Source organism: Zeus faber (genome assembly GCF_960531495.2).
Source record: "Zeus faber genome assembly, chromosome: 10".
Classification (NCBI taxonomy): Eukaryota; Metazoa; Chordata; class Actinopteri; order Zeiformes; family Zeidae; genus Zeus; species Zeus faber.
The window spans coordinates 26,276,781-26,301,040 of NC_137199.1; the positions used below are offsets into that span (position 1 = coordinate 26,276,781).

A 24,260-nucleotide genomic window follows, 5' to 3' on the forward strand; every position below is an offset into this window, starting at 1 on the left:
CTTAACGCCGCCATCACCACCACGGGAACAACAAACCTAAAAAAAGAGGATGACTTCCCTTCCTTGTTGTCTCTCTGCTTGAGCGGAATATTATTCATAACCTAAAGTGTTGTGTTATTTTTTTAAATTCTTTAAAATGTCATCTTTCCCTTCATGCCAAAACGTTGGGCTCCGAACCTCCAGCTACCCTTTCTCGCTGATGCCATGGAGGTGTTATCATCAGGGTTTGCTCAATGATGGTTTAAAAAAACGAAACAAAAAACAAAAACTAAAACATTTTGGCCGATCGTTCGGGCCGAGGCGCCGCCCTCAGGAGCTCTCTGCCCGAGCCCTCTTTATAACAACAGCAGGAACTGCAACAACTTATTTGTTCGCCATCGCTTATCTGTGGCTTCTGAAGTAAAACACCGCTCAGGTGGTTCATGTTGTCGGAACGAGGTTATTCCACGTCATTCATTCTTTTTCTCAAAGCCCCGGTACCCTGCACGGTCTGTGGGAGAGGAGGAGGAGGACGAGACCACCCTGGCTGACCAGAGAGAGGCAGAGTAATGGGTTATGAGGTGACCCCCCCCCCCCCCCACACACACACACACGCACCGCGGGAGGTCTAATTGCATCACTGGAGAGCCGCACGCCTTCAATCGTCAATTATGGATGCGCCCGCCGCGGACGTGGTAAAAGATGTACGACATTTCCCTGCGAGGAACGGCTGCAGATCGATTTCAGACAGAGGCAGGTAACCGGGGTGACGCCAAAATTGAATTTCTGACCATGTGCATCCATTGGTATGCGAATAGATAGTGTGTAGTTCCGTGTGTGTGTGTGTGTGTGTGTGTGTGGATTCCCACTAATTGAATCCGGTGTTAGATGCAGGGTAAAGCCAACACAGTCAGCGAAGCCAGCTGCAGAGTTCAACTTTGGCAATAGAAGAGAGGGATTTCGGACAACTGCCTCCAGACAGACAGGAGGGAAGAAAGAAATGACAGACAGGCGGCCGGAGGAGAGGGATAGAGAGATAGAGGAGAGGAGGGGTGAGAATACCCAATGGCGGAGGGAGGCTCGGAGGTAAGGTACCAACGCTCTGCCTCGCCGTCCCGACAACCCCTCGCCGCCACTCGGGCCGGCCCGAGCGGCGGCGTAGAGAACGCGCCGCGCCTTTCTTCCACGTTTCGGCTTCAGACACGAACACTCTCGAGCGCGAGCCACGCTGCTTGAGTGTGATTAAAGTGTAATCGAGGCATATCGACGCCGCCAGGGTAATTCTGCCTCGCGACGGCGCGTCCAAGGTGTGTTTTCCATCTCAGAGACGCCCGTGGCCGGAGAAAGGTTAATGAGCTGCGTCACCCCAGCCGGCGGAGGAGTGCCGGACCGGAGGAAGAGGGGGGGAAGGTGAAGAAAGGCGAGGGCCGGGGAATAGGAGAAACGCCTGCATGTTAAAAAAAAAAAATAATAATAATAAAAAATATAAAAATAAAAAGCCGGCTGCCTCGGCTGCTTAGAGGCTGCAAACTCGAGGCGGCCGCGCGCGAGCTTGAAAGTCGGCTGCGTCGGAGCCGTGGACTGGAAGTACGGAAACGGCGAAATCTCTAGGGAAAGTAAAGGTGCGGTGCAGATGAAAGAATCTGTTTATTCATATTTCAGTACATGTTCATATTATGAGGAATTTGTCACGGTGAGGACTGAGACAATTGGTGATTAACAGCCTGTTTATAAAAAAATGCCAAAAAGTACATAACACAAATACGATACAAAATTAAATAAATCATAAAACATATTAAAAGTAGCCAAATAAAAACAAAAAGAGCCAAAGTTCTAAACTATACAGAAAGGTTGAGTTAAAAGGCAGTATAATGTATGTGGGGCTGGGAGGACAGTATGGCTGTGGGTATTAAATATAAATGGATATGCTCTACAGGATGACTAAATATGTATACAATAACACATGGTGTCAGTGTGGTATATAGAAGATATTTGAAACATGTTTTCTTGGGGGTCTGAGCGTACTTCCATCTGTGGATGTTGAATCTGAGACTCCTGGACGTCTTACCTCCATCCTACCGTCTATGACGTTTGCGCTCATTTACTATACAAATGATTTCTGTGCGGTGTAAAAGCAGTTTAATTGTAGAAAGAAAGAAAGCGCGTGTTTGTGTATGAGTATATGAGCTTCATAACGGGCCCCTGGCCCCTGGGGGGGGTTTGGCCAATACTGGCTTGTTTGTTTATCCAGCCAAAGATTGGAGCGAAGTCAAACAATGGGCGACAAACATCATTAAAATAATGGCGCACATTTACAGCAGACCGGTGCACATACATCACAGCACGGCTTTAGGCTCTTTTTCTTTTCTTCCGCTGCAGTTTCCACAACCGCTGTGTATTTTGAGATGGAACAGACGACACTGATGCAAATGACAAAGAGTCGGATGAAGATGCCGGTAAAGTGGACAAAGAAAACCAACAACCTACTGACTGCCCAGCCGGTCATTATGTGGACACGGAGCCCCGACCAAACAAACACACTGTGCCCTGTGACAGGTGTCGCTGGCTGGAAAAGTATTTTATCAGTCCCAAAACTGATTTTTCTGGTCCGGATGTCACCGATGACGGCGCACACCAACAACAGCAAGGCTACAGCATGGTCGTCTTTGAATATCAGAGGAAAAGGACAATCATTGCAAATGAACATGGCTGAACACTGGGACATGGACGGAATCCAGTTCCGTAAAATAAAATGTTATCCTGTTATTTTGTTTTATGAATAATTACTATTCATAAAAAAAACGACAGTTGTGTGATAATTATTCATGATATATACACTGTTATGGGGCTATAAGCAATCAACCCTGCAAACTAACCCATAGCTGTTCTGTATATTTGTTCAAATCTGAGTACAAACACAGAAATCCTGCTCCCATCGAGGGCCAACGTTGCAATATGACGTCATTTCCCCAAAAAACATGGTAACGCAAAGAAAGTCAGAACATTTTAATTTCTGCATCTGACAGGCGAAACAAATGTTTGCTCATATTTTTCTATATTTGAGCTTTACACTGTTGAAAAAAGATGGGGACGACAGAGAAACAGAAAAGGAAAAAAAGAAACAATCTGCAAATGCTGCAACGCCTCCGGAGGCGGAGGGCAACGCCCTGCCGAGCTGCCGTGTCTCCGGACCGGAGATTTATCAAAGTCACCGCGTTCGCCGCCCTGCAGTCCATTCATACGAAAGTTACACCGAAACTATTAAGTCAGGACATGAATATTTCACCGGGAGATTTAATACAAATCATGCATATTTGGTGACTTACTATAGACACGTTTATTTTTTTACCGCCTTTGTCTTTTGTGCCAATGGATGATATAAAGCATGAGAGAGAGAGAGAGATAGAATTATATTGCCCTGTGATAATATGGAAATTTCAATGGCAAAATGAATAATGATGAGCACGATATGGCAAAAATGCATCACTACATCAGGTCTGGGATCCATTGAGATGAAAAAAACAAAACAAAACAGTTTTTTAACCAACACCAAAATAATCAAGCTCGAGAGAGACAGAGGGAGAGAGAGAGAGAGGGGTGGGCACTTTGTGATTTTTATGGATATCGCGCGTCAATAACGGGGCATTGCGAGGTGGTGGGATTGAAAAAAAAAAAAAAAAAATCAAAAAAGGTAATAAAAAGGAAAACCACACGCACAAAGGAATCCAAAGCAAAACATTGGCGCCAAAAGAGCTGGGGCGTCCACGGCAGTTCCCCTTTTTTTAAGAAGGAGACTGAGCTCATGGAAGGCAGCGGGCGGCTCGAGAAGCCAACTGCCCTTTACCGCCGAGGAGGAGCGGAGCGGCTGTCTGCTCCCCAAATTAATACTCACGATGCACCGCGCGGGTATTAGGGAGGGAGGGCGCGTGTGTGTGTGCGTGGAAATCAAATGTATCCTTGCTCGTTTGATGCTTTATTTGGCTTTTTATATATTAACAACAAAGTGATTTCTTTTTTTCTTTGCCTATATTGTCATTAATATTATTAGACGGGGCCGATCTCAAGCTCGACGCTGCTACACCCACGCCAGCGGCGGTGGAACACTACACGGAGAAATACAAATAATAATAATAATAATAAAAATAATAATAAAATAAATAAAAGACAGCACAGTGCAGATCAGTTGTGCAGAGCACACTTGAGGTGTGAGACAAGTGGGTCCGCCGCACGCAAGGACTGGAAGGCAGCGGCGGTGAATTTGATGAAGCAGCGCAGCTCGTCGCGGTGAGTAAACCGTCGATACCGATGAACATTCATACAAAAGAAGGGAAAAAATATCGCATGCACCGCCTCAAGTGACCGCGAAAAGAATCATATCCATCGTCAATCAATCAAAAGCGATCGTCTCGGGGTGAAGACGAAGGATAAACCCGGATGTATAAAATAAATAAATAAATAAATGAAATGTTTTGAAAGGAAGGAGTTCTGGGACTTTTAGTGTAATCCACCAACACAGACCATCTGATGGATTTTCACTTTAAAACCCCTTCGTTACTCATACTGATTCTTTTCTATTAATTTCCTCTTTCTTTCTTAAACTCCGTCGTCTTAAATGACGCTCATTCATGAGGCGCGTTGAAAACCCCGGGTTGTGAATAACGGCAGATCTTAAGAGGTTTCTCCAGATACACCCGACCTCAAATCGATCAGTTAAATTCAATTTGTACAAACCACATAAAATAATTGCATTTCTTATCACGAGTGTTTAACGGAACTTAATAATAATATAAAGGATGATTCCCCCAAAACAGAGTGTATTTTACTCAAAGGGAAATTACTTCAGAGACACTACTGTTCACTGATATTCAGTCAGGCAGCGTCTTAGAGCTTGGTGGGATGTGATGCTCCAGGACTAAATAATCTTGTTAAAACTAAAACCTCAATAAAAAAAAAAAAAATGAATAAAAACATTTCCCTGTTGCATTTTTTAACCTGGTATTTTACATCAAATTACAACGGAGCAGTTAGCGGAGACGATTAATGAAAAACGATGAACATACTGAATATGAAAATGCTTGTGTTTCTGATTCTTTTATTTTAGTTCTTCTTGGTAAATTCTTGGGTTTATGCAAAATGTTCGGTTCATTTTTAGGTTTATTTTTGTAATTTTCTTCTTCTATTGTGTTACTTGTTATATTTCCAAATTGTTTTTGGTCATGAAAAATTTACGTTAGCAGTCTATGGATATCATGGAACCGACGTACCCACTGATATAATGAATTGCCTGGACAAGTTATGTCTTTCTTTAATTTACTTGGTGCAAGTCAATGTGATTGTAATAAGCCCTGGAAACCATACAGACATTGCCTGTTACATCATTATTGTATTTAGGTGGAAAATTATATCATACTAAATACACTAAAAACAGTTCTGACTTAAAACAGACATCAGAGTGAGAAATACGCCTCTATGTCTACATTTACCTGCATATCCCAGCATATATATGTATTAGTACTTAGATATTAAGCCAAATTCCACATGAATGGTACCGTAATATAAATGTAATACTGCATAGTCAAAGCCAGATGTGTTGCCATTATAACAAAGCTGGATCCATTACTGACAATTTAAAATACTAAAATACTCTTTGAAACCTTGACAAAAGGAACAAGCCCTTATCAGGGCATGAAAACGTCTGGTGGAATAAAAGATTATGTTCGAGGAAGAGATTATATTGCAATTAAAGAACTTCCAAGAAAACACACCTTCTGTAATACGACATTGAAATTAACGTACGCTGAGCCATTAACTGGCTGTTTTGAACACCATCACTTTCGATAGCGTGGGCTGGATCGCCAATTACGCTTTGACTAAAGGCCGACTGCCCTGGATCCAATTTATTGCTGCCTGCAGCTATATTTATTTTTATTATCATTATTATTATTATTATTATTATTATTATCATTATTATTGTAATTATTATTATTATCATTATTATTATTATTATTGTAATTATTATGAATATCATTATTATCATTACTATTATTATTATCATTACTATCATTATTATCATTATTGTTATTATTACTTTTATCATTATCATTGTTTTGATGTGCTGCTGTTACACTGCAACTTTCCTCCAGGGATGAATACAATATTAATCTTTTAAAAAAAAAAGAAGAAAACATTCCTGATTTTTCTTCAGCAAATGACTCCAGACAGAGTAGGTGGTGGAGAGGATTACCGAAAAGTGATGAAAAATGTGAGGTTCATGGCATCACTGGACTGAGGGTTTTATATGATGGATAGAGATTTGCAGTTAGTTACGGGAGCAAAAGCACAAAAGAAAGAAGAGAAAGATCATCGGTGTGTCGAGTGTTATGAATGTGTGCGTGTGCGTGTACGTGCAGTATTTATTTATTTGTGCAGAAGCCTCTCCATGTACCTGAAGGCGCATAAAAAGTTAGCGGGGAGTGGCTCATATTTCAGAGGCTCCGGCTAAAGTGCAGCGCAATCGCTATTATGGCTCTCATCTGAAAAGAGAAGATTAAAATCAGTGGGACATCAGGGCGAGGCAATATGAAGGAGGGGGAAAAAGAGGAAAACTCTCCCTCGCGCGCGCACGCACACACACACCGTCTTCTGAATATACAAACCAATTACATGTCATTAATATTTAACGCCTTAATTTCCATTCAGACGTGAAGTATATATAAAAAAAGAAAATATTAAAAAGTGCTGTGATGAGCAAGCAGAAGAAAGGCTGACCCTGAGACAGGCGGAGGGAAGGGACGCCATGACGCTTCCTGTTTTATGGAGACGAATGCGGGCAATAAGAGACATGGCTTCCCCTCCGAAATGAAGGGGAAAGGAGCTTGGTTTGAGTCTCTCTCTCTCTCTCCACGCCCAGTGGGATAATCAAACACATTCAGTCCAAAATGTAAACGGTTATTGATGCGATAAAAGGTCAAAAACCAATGCTGGGTTATTTTGGGTTGATTAAGTGATCAAGGCATGGTGTTTATTCTTTTGTAGGACAGTGCTGGAGTGAGGGAGGGAGGGAGGGAGAAAAAGAGAGAGACAGAATGAGTGTGTGTGTGAGTGTGAGAGAGTTGTTTTGGGCTATTACTGAAGAGCTCAAATAGACGACGCTGGATTGCATTCATTAAAATGTGATCGTAAACCCACTATGAAATAACACACCTTCATAATGTAAGAACAGCCGCATTTTATATTAATTACTATGTAATACTTGTATCATTTATAATAATATACTGGTAATAATTGCTATATCAGTATATAATAATACTGTTAATAAATGATCATTTCTGTTTCCATTGCCAATTTTTTTTTTGGATTATTGCGTTTCCATTTCCTATTGTTATTACTTTATTATTTTTGCCTGTTACAGGAGGTTCAATGTGAGCTGCTACAACACAATCATTTGGGGATGAATAAAGTAAATGACCTATGAACTCCCTGTGCAACTATCCGTGTGATCCGTGTAGTGACGAGTATTAACGCGCAACAACTGACATAAAATGAAGACAGACATGGTGTGCGATTACGTAATGCGTTCAATTACTACATATTCATGACAAAAAAAACAAAAAAAACGCGATTCCTAATAATCGCTGCATCGTGTACAAGGTTATTGTACAACCTTATTACAAATTGTAGGTGTTAATACATAGTAATTGCGCGTGAGAACGCAGTACCGTGGTTTTGCGAGGCTCACGGTGATCTAAACAACGGACAGAGGAACGAGCGAGATTAAAGGGAAGGACGGCTCCTCTCCGAGTGCGGTGGAAAAAAAAAAACTATAAAAAACAAAATAATAATCGGGAGCAAACGTTCTCTGTCTGGACGCTGAACAACATCGGTAATGAGCATCCGAGCTCCTGGGGGGTGGAGGCAGGGTGCTGGGTTTTAAATCCCGGGTTTTAATGGATGAGCTCCAGTGTCTTGAGCCGAGCTTAAAGTCATTAGCTGAAAGCCTTTATTACATCGGACCGATCCGAGACGCTGGTCCTGGGATACGTCTCCATTTTTCCCTTTCAGAAGGTTTCCATTACACAGATGTATTGTTAGGGAATGAATGTACAAAGGAATCTGTACTAACACGCTTAGCGCGGCGCTAATTGTTGTCGGAATTCCTCGGGGGGGGGGGGGGGGGGATTCAATATCATTGTTTGTTTTTCTTTCGCTGGCGTTCTGTATCGTGTGAGTGAAGAACAGAACATATGGAGTGAAATTTATCTCCATCTGACGCCTGAAATACTTTGATACTTTATCTTAAAGCGTGTACCAGTTTCTGCTCCGCTCATACGGACACACTATGTAGTTCAACATGACGGCCCTTGATTGGATTCTTTAGACTGGGACTGAATATCGGTACATTTTGTAATAACTTGCCAAAATGTGTGCATTGCACCGTTATTAGGTAATAATTAAAGTCACATTTTGCCATTTTTTCTCTTCCATTTCAATATTCTTTAGTTAATATTCTGGTTTATTGTAAACGGCCATTTTTTATTACTTTATTATTTTTGCCTATCATTCTGAAACAAGCCCAAACTATTATTACAAATGTGGGTGTGGGTGTAGTAAGTGGTTCAGTACGCTGTCTGATTCTAATACATACATAAGACATTACAAAGTGCTGGTGCTTTTACATAAAAAAATTGTTACAAATCGCAGGTGTTATTACATAGTAATCACATGTGACAAACAATCTCTTGAACTTGGACATGTTTTTAGTATTTTTAGAGCTTACAGAGCTTTTTGTGCGTCATCACCGGGTGTCATGACATTTCACTGCATATATGTACGACCGTATGTATGTAACAAATAATCACTTGAACTTGCAATAATGTCACCTTACAAAAAGTGACTTTTTGATGATTTCCAAGAAATAAGCCGCTACCGTGGCAGTGTGAGTCCCGTGTGAGCCCTGCAGCGCACAGTGTCTTATAAGCGCATCTCGCCCTCCCGGTCCGGGCGATAATGGGGGTGGGGCGGGCGGGTCGGGGGGTTTGGTTAGGTGGAGGGCGGGGATCATGGAAGTACGTGGGTGCGTTTGATCCGCTGGCCCGGATGGCCCGGGTGTCCCCTAATAACGGAGTTATTAGGGGACTTATTAGGGGGAACCGGAGGGAGCCGGCTCAAACCCCCCGACTGATTCCATCATTACCCGCAGCCGCGCCAGCCCATTACTGCCCCCGCCGCTGGGGCTTTGTAGCAGGATCCAGGCTACGCTGGAGAGAGAGAGAGAGAGAGAGAGAGAGAGAGAGTGTGTGTGTGTGTGTGTGTGTGTGTGTGTGTGTGTGTGCGCGCGCACGGTAGTAAGTGTTGGAGGTCTTGGTGGAGGTGGGGGGTCGTCTTACGGACACTGCCAGGAAGAACAGAGTGTGGAGTGCAGGAGTGGCAAGCAGGATTTGATGAGAAATGACACGTGGTAAAATAAGAGCAGGATTTGACAGAGACGTGACCTTTCCCGTGCAGAGACAGGCAGACGGACAGACGTTGCAGTGTCACGGCAGCTCACATAAAAACAACAGGCAATAATAACAGAAAAGTAATAATGGTAAAAATACCACAAAGTGAATAATACATTTATGTATAATAATAATAATAATAATAATAATAATAAACAATTGAACCCTAAAAAGGTTCCCTGACTGATAATTAACACCCCTCAATCCAACCCTTCCAGCCTCAAGCGCAGGGCTGCACGGGCGTCGGCGGCAAGGCGGCCATTACCACAGGAGCATGCTGGGATGGAGGAAGTGCCCGACGACCCCCTCCCTCAGGACAAATGGCATTTGGGGGTTTCTGAGAGAAATTATTCACGGGACTCGCCGTCTCTCCGCGTACATTTTCACATAACCGCTCCTTTAAAAAAAAAAAAACAACATCAAGGCCGTCCCCACATCCACGGCCAGAAATACACCGTACCACCAAGGCTGGCTTAAATAAAATACTTTTCAACTTTGTTTTACTTGGGACTTTGTTGCTGGATTGTTTGTGAATAGAGGCTGAAATGGTTGTCATTTGGAAGGGTCCAAACATGTCATTATTATGAGGCGGGATGTCCCCCGTTAGAGCAAACATTTTGGAAGGAAAGAGGGAAAAATAGAGCGGGGGCGGGGGTGGGTGGGGGCAATTTGGTTTGAAATGGAACGGCGAAGCTCTAGCTGAATGAATTGCCTTTCAAATGGCTGCACACGTTCAAATCCAGAAGTGCATCTGATTTGATCCCAAAGGGCCGAGCACAAGCACAAGCGCAGGGCCGCTGATTGATAAGGGCGAGCGAGGGGAAATCAGGGCTACAATGAGAGAGAGAGAGAGAGAGAGAGAGAGAGAGAGAGAGAGCGAGAGAGAGAGCGAGCGGGCGGGCGAGTGAGCGAGTGAGCGGGCGGCCAAGAAACAACCAACAACTCCGCAAACGGAGGAAAGAAGCGGAAAATGGGTGTGATTCAGCAATCAGAGGAGGAAAAAATAAAAAAAATGAAAACCACTAAAGTAGGAATTGAAAGGAACAACGAGAACAAAGAGGGATGGAGCGGTCTTGCAGGGAAATAAAATAACACTGCGCTGAAGTGGCCGAGTCGCCCTGCAGGGCCCATTTAAATAAAGGCAAAACAAAATAGAAACGGAGCAGAGGGGACACTCCAATTTTCCCACAGTGCTTTGCTTCGCCCAAGGACTTCCCATAAAGAGAGAGAGAGCGAGAGCGAGAGAGAGGGGGAGGGGGAGGGAGTGGCAGGGTGAGGAGGGCAGGATGGAGGAGTCATCGACCAGCCGGGTCCCCGGCTTACAGGAGGGAGATACACATGATACAGTCTCTGGGAACGGCGCCCAGAGATTTGGGAATTGGGGGTGAGCGGGCGTGACCCGGCGGGGGCCATGTTTCCCACCGACAAGCAGCAAAAAAGGGAATTTCGGAGACGACCGCCTGAGTTTGACCAACGTCATGAGGTCCCAGGCACGGCTTCGTATACCGCCGTAAAACACGGTCATAGCGGCCGTCAGTGGAGGACGACGTACACAGAACTTTGACTGAAGTAATAGTCCAGTTACAGTTTACAATGAAATAGTATGGGTGGAGTAGTGGAATAGTAATTGACAAGCATATGGATCTACTGCATCACTGACAGGCATTCTTAAATCCTCACTTCAATGTATCCAGTCCCTAAAAACGAAAGTAACATGAATATAGTAGAATAGTTTTTGCTTAGTTTTGCGGAGTAAAAAGTGTAAAGTCTCAGGGAAAACACGGATACTTGAGGAAAGTACTTCAATTCTGTAACAAAGGACTTATTACTTTCCACCTCTGGTAGCTATTATTTGCCCAATTTTATACCTGAAGTCTCCAAAATGAATACAACTAATCCGCCAAAAGACTTTCCCGATGCTTCTGCCTCAACTCTCAAGTTGCCACTTGTGACTTGAACGCGATAAAGCACGTTCAAAATAATAAAATAAAGAACAAGAAAAAATAGAGCGTGAAACCTCTGTTCATTATCATGTCCTATTCTCCCTAAATCCCATTAAACAGCGAGACTCGTAAAAGCAGCGGGGGGAGGCAGCAGCGAAAAACAGGCAACTTGTTGTAGTGTTTTGTTTTTTTTTTGTCTTTTTTTTTTTTTCTTTTACTTTGGTGAGCGACTGGGGGGAACAAAAAGCAGGAAAAAATGTATTCAGTATATTCATGTTAATGCCGGGATGAGTGTGAGTTGTTTCTGTGTGTGTACGTGTGTGTGTGTACGTGTGTGTGTGTGTGTGTGTGTGTGTGTGTGTGTGTGTGTGTGTGTGTGTGTGTGTGTGTGTGTGTGTGTGCGCGCGCGTGCGCGGGGGGAGCTACATGAATTCATAGTTATACCTATAGAATTTGGAATTTGATTCATATCATTTAAGATTCATACTGAGTTACTGTATATGAAGGTACAGTTGTAGAATGTTGAATTTAAAGTGCTAGAACGTTGAGTTATGGTCACACCAAGGGAGTTATATGGAGGCATAGTTATATTTATTTGTATCACAAAGGAGTTTTATTATTTTATAGCTACAGTCCATAGAGATTTAGAGTTATAGTCACATCCCTGCTCCCAGGTACAGGATGGGTCAGAAGCAGAGGATTCATTTTGTTGTACTTGTACAATGACAATAAAGATATTCTCGTATTCTATTCTCAAGGCGTTATGTCAATTTAAAGTTATAGTTATAGAAGTTGGAGTTATACTCATATCCCAAAGAGGTTATATGGATTTATAGTTAGAGAATTGAATTTGGAGTTATAGTTATGTCACAAAGGAGTTAGATCACTTTCCTTCCTGGGAATAATAAAGTCCTTCTATAAACTAACGGGTGGAGGCGCAATCTCACCTCGAATCCCACTGGCCCCCGATCCAAGGAATCCAAAAACATCCCACTGTCTCAAGAAATAGCTGGCACAGAATGTCAAATGTGACGACCTGGAATTTGGGCATGTTGTCGAATCCCGCGTATAGCGAGTCTCACATTTTGTCAACGTCGCGTTGTGTTCGCGACCCGAACGCTGGATAAAAAAATATATATTAAAAAAATCTGTGGCTTCTGGTTGTTTTTTTGTTGTTGTTTTTTTTCCCGACTCTGCGCAACGCCATCTACATCAAAGTCCTGCTCATGAGCTCCTCCAACGGGAGAACCGGAGAAAAAAAAACAAAAACAAAAAAAAAAAAAACAAAGGGGGTTTTAGATATCAAACATTAAACAGCATTTTTCATTCATGAGTGAATCATGTTCTGTTTTAACAATGGAGGGAAAGAGCTGATTCAGGGAAGTCGCTGCGGGGGTAATTGATAGGGCTCCGGCGAAGGAACCTCCCCGGGGGAAAAAGGCTGCATCAGGCATTCCTCACCCCGCCGGCAGAAACACACACTATCTACACTACCTTTCTTTTTTTTTGGGGGGGGGGGGGGGGAGTTGAAGAGAATATGAATTTAAAACACATTTCAGGTGTGAATAAAATGAATGTGATTTAAGGTTACGTCGATGGGACTTGGAAAAAACAAGGCCGTGCCTGGATGGAAAGAAGGTTTTACAAGAGGCTTTTACAAGCACGGTGGATTTATGTCATCTCAACGTACGGCGTCGCCGCTGTTCAACCCGGGGCTTTATTAAAATGTCCGTTCCCATCATTTAGAGCGGTTCGTGGGGCGACCTCGCTGAACGCTTTTGCTGTTGAGAAGCTCACAGCTCCTTAAGTGGAGTCCAATGTGGAAAACGTTTAAAGTAAAAAAATAAAATAAAATAAACAAATAGTAAAAAAAAAAACACAATACAAAGCAGGAAGGTCACGATATTGACAGTCTTTAAATATCACACTCAAAAGGAATGGTCGCAATCCATGCACTTTATGACTGTTTTTCAGGGTATTATTGACTATTATTGATTTGCACACCCACAAATCAGCTCTTTTGGCTACATCGGCGCAAATGTAAGAGACTAGAAACAGGAAGTTGCGTCGCTTCCTACTGGCAACCTGTTGGTAGCCGACGTTACTGCATGTACTAGATGTACTGCGGCAATTGCGAAAAGCAGATTTCCAAAAAGGCTGATACTCCGGACTATAATGTGAGTTTCCCCATTTTCAAAAAGATTGAAAATGTATTGAAAGGCTTTGATGTTTGCCCCATTAAGCTGCATTTAAGCAAAGAGAAGCTGCAGCAGAATGTTTAGTAAAGCGTTCAGCAAGGTTGTACTACTTGTGAACATAAAAATAAAACCAACACTTTAAAATTGCCCGAATCAAAAAATATCAAACCGCAGCCTTACCTTTCAAAACTGAAGAATATGAACTTTCTAAAACGGTGCTGTCGATCAGTGTTACTCTATTGGGGGTACTCATACCCCTAGGGGTACTGCAGGGGTACTGCAGGGGGGAGTCCAAAAATAAAAAATAAATGTGGGTTATATATTATGTTAAAAAAAAAACCCACAAACGACGCACATACAGTACATTCATTTTGTTAAATATATCTATTTTTTCTCCCGGCGCCGGTGAAAAAAAGATGTTTACACGACTCAAAAAGAGTTTGACAACCACGTCCTCCAAATCGGACCATTGTTCTTTTTCTTTATCGTCATTGTCGTCCTTACGGATTTTTGCCGTCACTGATAGTGTGTGTCAATAGCATCGCTGTTGTTATCACGCCAATACTTGCATAGCCGTCATCTCGAACGATAGCAGTGACAGTGAAAACATGAGTGTGATACGTGTACGTTCCCCGAGCTGCGGAGTGAAAAGCACACAGGGTGCCACGGCTGCCAGGTCCACCCCTCCCTACTGCTTTATTAGCAACCGGCACTCCTTCCTTCCATCGCTCCGTCTGCATCACGCCGACACCACCTCCAGGCTGCGGAGGCAAAGCCAGGGAGAGAGGCGAGAGAGAGAGAGAGAGAGAGAGAGAGCGAGAAGGGAGACAGGTGTGGCGTGTTGTCCTGAGGGCTGAGCGGGGGGGGCGGGCGGGGCAGGGGCTGCTGGAGAGCTGACTGGTGTCCAAACACACCGAGGGGGATGTGGCAAGAGCGGGGAGAAGCCTCCGAGCCGTTTCCGCACAAAACCCCCTCCGACAAAAAAAATCCAGCTCAGATTTGACGGGACTCTGCCTCGCATCCCTCCCACAACGGGTGGAATTAGAGGAGGGGGAGGAGGAGGAGCGCATGCCTGCACGGGGCTGTCAGGCGAGTGGAAAACACTCAAATTGTCATGGGAGGAATACATCAAGCACCCAAGCACACACTGCCCCCCGTCTAAAAAAGACAAAGAAATAAACCCCGTGCTGTACAGTTTGCGTTAAAACCTTCGGCGAGTTAGGTCGTAGTCTGGTTGTTTATCTGAGAAACAAACTGAGCGGGACAGAGAAACTCCCAGGGCTTCCTTCACAAAAGCCTCATCCCTCCTCCGCCCGATAAAGGACCGGACTACTGGACTGGAAAAGGCAAAGAAGCAAACCGAGCATGACCGATCTCACCACACCCACACCCACACACACACAGGGAACAGAAATAAACACACAACAGAGCTGGAAATCTAACGACTCGGAAGCTACGAATACAATGTGCAGCCACGTCACGTTGGCAGCCTCCCCTGCTGATGATTCAAAAACACCGGCTCAACAAGTTGTTTCCAGCCGTCTTCCTACCAGGTGTGAAATAATCCTACGCTACGCCACGATCCAGCCACTCTTCCAGAAGAAGAAGAAGAAGAAGAAGAAGGTCCAAATAAACCATTACAAACATGGTTGTTATTATGGACTGCTCATAGTCAGTGATGCAAAACTCGCAAGTGATTCTGAGTCGTAACGAACATATCTTTTAAATGACTAAAAAGTGAATCTTTGACTCCCAAACTGAAAATAATCACTGAGGACCAGGGTCAATTAAAGTCCGGGGCAAAAATAAATGTCCGGGTATTTCTCACGATTCATATTTGAATGTGACAGATTTACACCAAATTAAATGGCTGTTGTGAGAATTCCTTTCACAACTCACAATTCTGACTCGTGTTCATCGTTCAGGAAGTCCTCCCTCGCTCACTCACACCAACCGAATCAAACAAACAATTTCCCGAGAGTCGCAAAGTTAAACGACTCTTTTCGCTGTGGGACTCGCCCACGAGCGAATCTCAAAAAAAGAAGAGAACCTTTCATCACCACGAAGGCCGTATTCAGACCTGGAGTCGCTTTGCTTTGTTCCGATTCAGGCAATAATAATGTTACCATGTTGCACTTGGACCTTGGTTCGATTCCTGTTCACACTGCAACGGTTAACAGAGGACCAACACTTGTGAACAAACACCATGCACTTAGTGGGGATGGTAGCTCAGGCGGTAGAGCTGGTGGTCTAGTGATCTAAAGGTTTCTGGTTCGATCCCAGGCTCCTCCTGCTAGCATGCTGTAGTGTCCTTGAGCAAGACACTTAACCCCTAATTGCTCCTGATGGCTGCGTCCGTCGGTGATTGAACAATTGTAAGTGGCTTTGGATAAAAGCGTCTGCTAAATGAAATGTAATGTAATGTAATGCAAACCGTTCTGTGATCGGCCAGAATTTCCTGGGAAGTTTTGTAGGATTTCCGCAAAACCCCTCCCTTTCCGTCGCCAGGACACAACGTTTGTGGCTTGATCGGAAATGGAGCATCAGCGTACGATTGCTTTTCTTTTTTTTCTTTTGCTATTCTCCAGTGCTCGACATGGGAACATAATTCAGTTTGAGCGAGCGTCAAGGCTACGCCCTGTGTGTCCGTGCCTCCGCGGCGCTCCTCTCTCCTCGCGCGCCCCAGACCGTGTGGGGGCGAGCAGGGAGTGCGGCGACTCGCCCTCTCCCTCTGCGTGTGCATGTTTGCATGTGTGCATGTGTGCATGCACGGATGCACGTTTCCTCATTTTCTCACTCCCTAGCTTCTCTTATTTCTCTTATTTCCATTGAAGACTGGAGAAAAGTTCCCTCTCTGTTGTACGTGACCGGGCTCTGACCGGTGCAGAGTCGCGTATTATGACCGGGCTTGGCAAATCTGGTGCGTACCTGCTTTCGCAAACTTTGACATAATTAGAACAATATGCTCGACTCCTAATATAAATGATCACAGCTGTGTATTATAAAAAAAATAACATAATAGATAATACATTGGGATAGATAATAAAAAATAAAAAAATAAACAAAAATCCAGATATCTAAATCTGGTGGGATACGTTCCCCCCCTGCTTGAATGGGCATCACGCCTCTGTCGCCTGTCACATTACAGCCTGCCTCCACAGCCCCCCTGCTGAGCGGCAGTGCTCCATGCTGCACAGCGGATACAGCGCAGCCGCTGAGTTGCACCGGGGCTGATGGGTCACTTGAGTTCTCACTGCAAACGAACCGCTCGTGGATAGATTGCAACCGTGTCGAGACCACCCTCTCCAGGCGGCCTTGGTGCGGTTGATTTGGTCCGGAACAGAGTGCGATGGCTGTGTTCACATATGGCACAAACTAACCCATCTAGGGGTGGGGGGGGGGGGGTAAACGCCCCGGGAATCTTAAAAAAAAAAAAAAAAAAAGCTCCGAAAAAGCTCGGTGTGAATTCGCTAGGATGGCTCCCATTATTCATTTTTTCAAGTGGAATATGAAACATTTTCACAGCGGTTGAAAAACACATCTCAATACACCAAAAATCAACTTCTGTCACACATCAACCGGGCGGCACCCAAACCCAAACATTTAAAGGCAGCAGAAATGGCTGGATGCCGAAGGTAACTCCCATTTCTGACGGAGATAAACGGCTTCCACGAGCGCCAGGAGAAGGAAGAGGCAGCGGCATCAAGCACCTCCCCCGGCCAAACCAGGCGTGCGCGGATTAATTAAGGAAACGAGGGAGAGGAGGCCTCGTCTTTCTTACCTTTGGTCCGCGAGGAGAAGCAGACGGAGAGCTGGGCGAACAGGTCAGGATTCTCAAACTTCTCCTCTTTGACTTTGATCCAGATGCAATTCTCGGCCATTTCCTGAGGCACTATCTGCAACGACACCACCATTCCATTATCAGTGTGATCAGAGGCGGCCATTACACACCTCTGCCACTCACACACCCCCTCACAGAGGACATAGGGCATGTGTGTGGGTGTGTGTGGGTGTGGGTGTGTGTGTGGGTGGGTGTGTGGGTGTGGGTGTGTGTGTGGGTGGGTGTGTGTGTGTGTGTGTTTCGATACAAGTGCTTGACCCTTAAAGTCTGAGAACCTTGAAAATTGCCAGATGAACAGTACAACATTGTTCCTACATTCTTTCATCATTTTGGTTAGAATCCCACGGTGCATCCAAGCAACGGGAGAGTATCCACACCCCTGTTTGTCAACATTGGTTGTATTGTACACTTATTTTAACATGGATTTTTATTTTTTGGTGTTTGTTTGGATGATTCATTTTATTTATTTGGATTTATTATCTATTTATCTACTTGTTGGAGTTTTTTTTTGTTATGGATGGCTTTGTGATTTCTTTAAACATACTTGTGAAATGTGAAATGAAGTACATTTAAATACATTTAAAATGTAGGTAAAAAATGAATATAAAAAAAAAATAAAAAAACCTTAATCCATGAACTTTCCTCAGATTTATAATATCTCTCTAACTCTACTAATGCTACATCCAATAGAAGGTTTGGCTGTGACTTTTGAATATATTTGTTTTGATACTACCGACTAAATATACTTATAGTAAGTACATTTGGGGTTCAATATAAAAGATAAAACTGAAGTTAAACTATAAGTTGGAAAAATAAAAAAAATTCGGAACTATTTCAAACATAAAAAAAGAACAACAGCTTGGACGCAACCAGCTCAATCTGAGACCTGACACTCTAGCTGACTTCTCCGGAACTCAATAGATTCTTTTTTTTTTTGTATGTATAAATATATATTTATATGAATGCATATTTCAATTTAGCCCACAGGAAGCCAGCAAAACTCTTTATACATCCCTCCTACCTAGTAGACCTGCGCCGAGCAGCGCAGCTTCTGAGACGCAAACTCACTCCTACACGCAATAGGATTACAGCACACACTCGCCCACGCACACACACATACACACACACACACACACCGATAGAGGAGTAGAGCACACAAGAGGGATGTACACAAAACAAAAACCAAACTAATGTGTGGTATTTTTTCGCTCGCAATTAGCGACAAGCACTGGTGGAGGAACCACTCAGAGATTCTACTGAAGTGAAAAGCTCTGACGCAGAGTTATTCTGGAATGAAAATGAAAGTGACTTCACTTCAGTCAAAGTGTCTCAGGACGTGCGCTTGAATGTGATAGGTCATGAAGTGTTAGTCCACCCGCCTTCTGCACGTCCCGATTACGGTTGAGTAAAAAATTGGGATTTGGCCGTTTAACGCAGAAAAGCCGTGGCACAAACAGGCGAATGGAGTGCAGGTTACTTTGCCTCATTTCTGTGAAGTGGTTTTGTTTCTGCACTTTGTTTCCTTATAATTATTTTCCCATGATTCCCGGCAGGGTTGAATTGAGTTACAAAAATATTTACCTCCTCATGAAATGTTTCACTACTTAACCCAGGGCGGGAAAATGCAATAACACAATTTTATAAGTTGCCGAGCAGGGAAATTGGGGATAAATTACAGATTTATATATGAATGAATGAAGACGAAAGGCAGAGAGAAACTGGTCCACGGAGAGGAGGGGGGCAGTGGCGTCCTGCCAGGAACTAAATGAGTCCCTCCCTCCGACTGAGAGGAAGGTCTGCGTGTGATGGAGGGTCTCTGATCTGGATCTAGACGTCCCGTTATCATTATTATCGCACAGCCAACGGCCCACTGTGGCTGTTCCATTTCCATGTCAACCACATCAACCACAACCATATTGGGGACATAAACTATATCGGCCATACCAACCATATTAACCACAATAGCCACATTGACCCCATTTACCATATTGATGCAGGGGTGCAGTTGTGATACTAGCAAACGATTCGTTCGGATTGAACAAATCTTCTATCTGAATCAGCAGTCGGGCAGGACGGATGAGGGTGTTGGGCGTTGCTGAACCGCCCTTTCCATCGCTTGTTTTTATGCGGTTTCTATTATTTCGACCGGCTCCGCTCTCCCTTCCGACCGAGCACACGTTTTACTCTCACAGTAAATTGTTCCGCTCCCTCCCTGGCTTTGGGGGTGTTCTAAGTGGATGGGAAATTACACCGAAACCTCCTCGAGGCACAGGGCGCCAAGAAATTATAATAATAATAATAATAATAATAAAATAAATAAATAAATAAATCAGGCTTTACTTCTTCACTCCTGCTGCTCTACCTCCACTGCTCACGCTCTCGACGGAGATTTTTGATGGCGACGCTGTGCAGGCCCCCGGTGGGGGATTCTCCTCCTGCAGCGTCAACCTCCTCCTGTCACACTGATTGCCCCTTCCCGTCTTTCTATCCCTCCCCGTGTCTTCTGTCCAAGCTCTGAAACGCTCTGCAGTACGGACAGAGATACAGGAGACGGTCCATTTTTCCAAACTTTTTCGGTCTCTGCTCCTCCAATCCAAAGAGGAGCGTTGATCTGCATGACTCCTGTTGAGCCTGTGATGGTGCAGCCCACTGGGGGTGAGGGGCCATGAAAACGACAGCATCCCCCCTCCTTCCGCTCCTCCCTCTTCATCCCTCCTTCTTCCATCCCTCCCTCTTCCATCCCTCCTGCTTCCACTCCTCCCCCTCCCACTTTGTTCCCACAACAGAAACAGATTGCTTTCCCACTGGGTGGGCAGGAATTTACCGAAACCCGGCTTCAGATATCAGCATCGTGGGGTAATCTGTCTGCGCGGAGTTGTGCAAATTCTCTCATTGTTCTCTGGTTTCTTCCTCCCCACCTCCCAAAACCCGTCGGATTTGGGAATTTGAGAATCTGGGATAGCGCCAGAGGAGTGAATGTATTTGAGACCTCCTCTCCAGGCCAGTAACTTTCTATATGCACAGGCTGTTGGCCGCTGACCACGAGATCATTTCTTATAAACATTTTTTAGAGACACAGACAAAGTAATAAATACAAAACGGCAATATACCCAAGAATTTGAGAAATAAATGAAAATTGCCAATATGCAATAAACCAAAAAAATAAGTGATTAAGTGAAAAAAAGACAACAATTAAATTGTAATTTAAAAAATGGCATGTACAATAGACCTAATGATAAACAATAAACCCAAAAATATATATATACCCAAAATATAAACAATAAAAAATTTGCGATATAGCATATTGCAGTATTCTTTTAAAATGGCAAATTCCTTTGACAATGGTCATTATTCATAAAAAAAAAAAACTGCTATTGACCAATCACAATACAGTATTCCACAGCGGCGATGAATATATTTCTATAACGCTCTTAAAATTTACTTACAACAAATTACTACTTCTTAATTTTTTTTTTCCACATTTTGTTTTGAATCTACAACGCAGAATAATGACAGAAAGGGACATTAAAGGAACTCTGACGTCGTGGATCCTCCTCGCTCACCGGGCGAGTTCGAGGCGTTATCTTCTGTGGTGTGGGCGGAGGAAAGTAGATGTTTTGCTCCGAAATGTAATTCCACAAGGTCTCTGTCGACAAATCCAAACAAGGTGGAGCTGAACGGGAACAAAGCTAATATGGAGGTGCCTGCACGCTCGCAGTCCTCTCATAAACCACCATCTGCCCACACTTAGCCAAAACACAAGGTACTTATTCTTCCTGTTTATGCAAAGTGGATGGATGACGCGTCGACAGCAATAATCCATGTTTTTTTACCAAACGTACTCGAGGGATGTTTACGTACAAACCGGGTGACAGAATCCTCAAACTAAAGCCGCTTTAGGTGCTAAAGAAATACCTTTGATCCAGGTTTGATTATAAGTGCGTATAGCTTTTTTATGTATGTAGTGTAATATAAGTGTAGTGTAAGTATGAAAGTGGTCAAGTATTTATTTCGGGGATGACAAAAGACAAACTGAATTTGTCTTGATGGATGGAGACATGAGGATCGCGGGGCGTGGTCAAGCAATGGCTGCGGACGACAGCACGGTTCCCTTTTCCCGCGGCCACCGAGCTGCCTTGAATCGGCCCAATCAGCGCCCACATGGTGGATTCAAGGCAGGGAGTTTTCTTAATGTTTTGTCCGTCTTACAGCGGGGGATCGGTGCACGGGCTGGTGAGCAGCCCAGGAGCGCAACGCTGTTCCTCCTGCGCCCGAGAGGACTATTACCAACCATTTTATAAATAGATCCGTATATATTTATATATATATATATATATATATATACATACACAAACACCATAATGGACAATAAAATTCAAGCCATGTTGGCGCACCACGGCCAGAAAGACACCGTCTCCCTACCTGAACCCCTAACTGTGGGAAGGAACCCCCACACCGGCACTGAAATTTATTTTTCAAACGGCGTGGAGCATTACCCAACTCCGTCTCCATTCAACCACCCGAATAGCGTGCACATGAAAGGACACTCCGGGGAGCGGCGAAAATTGTTTACTGCACAATGTACGGAAATGGCAGCTGAGCCTGGAATGGGGTGGCCCTTGGCTGCGGCGGCTGTCCGACTAGATTAAGTGTGGTATTGAATGGACTAATTCTTCTGGTTGGGACCTTCAACTCCCTCCAAAAGCAGCCATCCTACAAAAGAGGGGGGAAAAAAAAAAAAACGACCGCCATCCCTGTCCTCGCAGGAACCGACGCAGGACGAGCTCCTGAATGAGTGAGCGAGAGGTTCTGAAAGTACATTCTGGGAAACTACACAGTATAAAATAATGTGATTAACACCTCACAGAACTCCACTCAAAACCTGTTACCGTGTCAAAGTGTATGTTGGGCGGATACGAGGCAATTTCCGTAAAAGTGCTTAAAATGGCCGTAGCTGCGAACATACGAGCCGCAGAATGCATTGCACTTATCCACCTGCGCAATTTAGCAACTAAAATCAAGTGAGCGGTTCGAGGGTCTCACCTTGGACCAGTTGACCCTCTTCATGACCGTTTCGGGCTTGTAGGTCTTCTTGGCCTCCAGGCCGTAGGGCAGCTTGACCACCGGCATGGCCGGAGGGGGCGGGGCCATGCCGGGAGCCCCGGGGAAGGGAGGGGGAGGCGGGGGTCCGCACCCGGGGGGAGGCGGCGGGGGAGGCGGCCCACAGCCCGGAGGCGGAGGCGGGGGCGGCGGTGGCGGCATGCCGGCGTGGCCCGGGAGCGGCGGAGGAGGCGGGGGGCCGCTGCCCGGCGGCAGGGGCGGCGGCGGGGGTGGTGGAGGGGGAGGAGCAGCCCCGGCGGGAAGTGGAGGCGGAGGCGGGGCTGGGTGGACTCCGCCCTTGGCAGGGCCGGCCGCTATCTGCAAAAGACGGGACAGAAATGTGAGCGACGTCCATCACTGCTGATATCCCTGAGGGCTAATGGGCTAATGGTGTCACAGCTAGAGTGATGCACGTCCGCTGCTCTGAATGGTCATGACTTTTAAATGGCCGACAAACTGGCAGGGTCCATGTTCTGTGTGTATCTGTCTGTTTTTTTTTTAATTTTGTAAGAATCACCACAAAAAAAACATGTAGAAGAAACATCATCTGAGCAGCGATGGGCGCCGTAAGCTGCCCCCGGAGGAAGGACAAGCCTTGATGGGATGAACACATTTGAACACATGGGAGAGCACATTTCATGGCCTCCATAAATTGTGAGTGTGTGTGTGTGTGTGTGTGTGTGTGTGTGTGTGTGTGTGTGTGTGTGGGGACAGAATAAAAGACGAGCTAAGTTTGTCCAGGTTCATTTTTTTCTTTGATTTTTCACTTTGTTCTTTTTTGTTTTGTTTGTTAAGTCGCTCGTTTGCTTATTCGTTCGCTGATTTGTTCACTCGTTCATTCCCTCGCTCGTCCATTCGCTCATTCATTCGTTCGTTCTTTGGTTCGCTCATTCGTTCACTCATTCATTAGCTCATTTGTTCCCTTGTTCGCTCTTTCGTTCGCTCATTCGTTCGTTCATTCGCTCACTCGTTCCCTCGTTCGTTCTTTTGCTTCCTCGTTCGCTCGCTTGTTCGTTTGTTTTCTTGTTTGTTCGCTCGCTTGTTCGTTTGTTTTCTTGTTTGTTCGCTCGCTTGTTCGTTTGATTGCTCGTTTGTTCGTTCGATTGTTCGCTCGTTTGTTCGCTCATTCGTTCGCCCGTTCACTTGTTCGTTTGTTTGCTCGTTCGTTCGATCGCTTGTTCATTTGATTGTTTGTTCGTTCGTTCGATTGTTCGCTCGTTTGTTCGCTCGCACTTGCGCTTGTTTGTTTGTTCGTTCGCTCGGTCTTTCGTTCTTAGTTCACTCGTTCGTTTGTTCGTTCGTTCTTTCGTTCACTCGTTCGTTCGTTCATTCGCTCGTTCGGTCTTTCGTTCTTTAGTTCGCTCGCTTGTTCGTTCGTCCTTTCGTTCGTTGGCTCGTTCTTTAGTTCATTTGTTCTCTCGTTCTTTAGTTCATTTGTTAGTTTGCTCGTTCTTTCGTTCATTCGTTCGCTCGTTCTTTCATTCGTTCACTCGTTCTTTAGTTCTTTCGTTCGTTCATTCGTTTGCTCGTTCTGTTCGTTTAGCCAGGAGCTTATGGGGTCCAAGTGTGAGGATAGTAGTGGTGGAAGTTATGGGAGTACAGATACTTGAAACCTGTACATAGTAAAAGTACTCAGTAACGCAACAAAGTACTTGCAATTCGTCTTTATGCTTTGAAATGGTCATACAATAAGTAGCTATTA

At 44.5% G+C, this 24,260-nt stretch overlaps 1 protein-coding gene across 1 annotated transcript in view; it reads right to left on the reverse strand.

Moving 5' to 3' along the window:
* Positions 1-24,260, reverse strand: part of diaph2 (diaphanous-related formin 2) — a 436,878-nt gene that overhangs the window by 233,125 nt on the left and 179,493 nt on the right. The window contains exons 18-19 of the mRNA XM_080007732.1: positions 22,502-22,876; positions 17,399-17,513 (exon numbers count right to left, since the gene is read on the reverse strand). Coding sequence (XP_079863858.1) covers positions 17,399-17,513; positions 22,502-22,876 — 490 coding nt within the window. The remainder of the gene's footprint in view (positions 1-17,398; positions 17,514-22,501; positions 22,877-24,260) is intronic.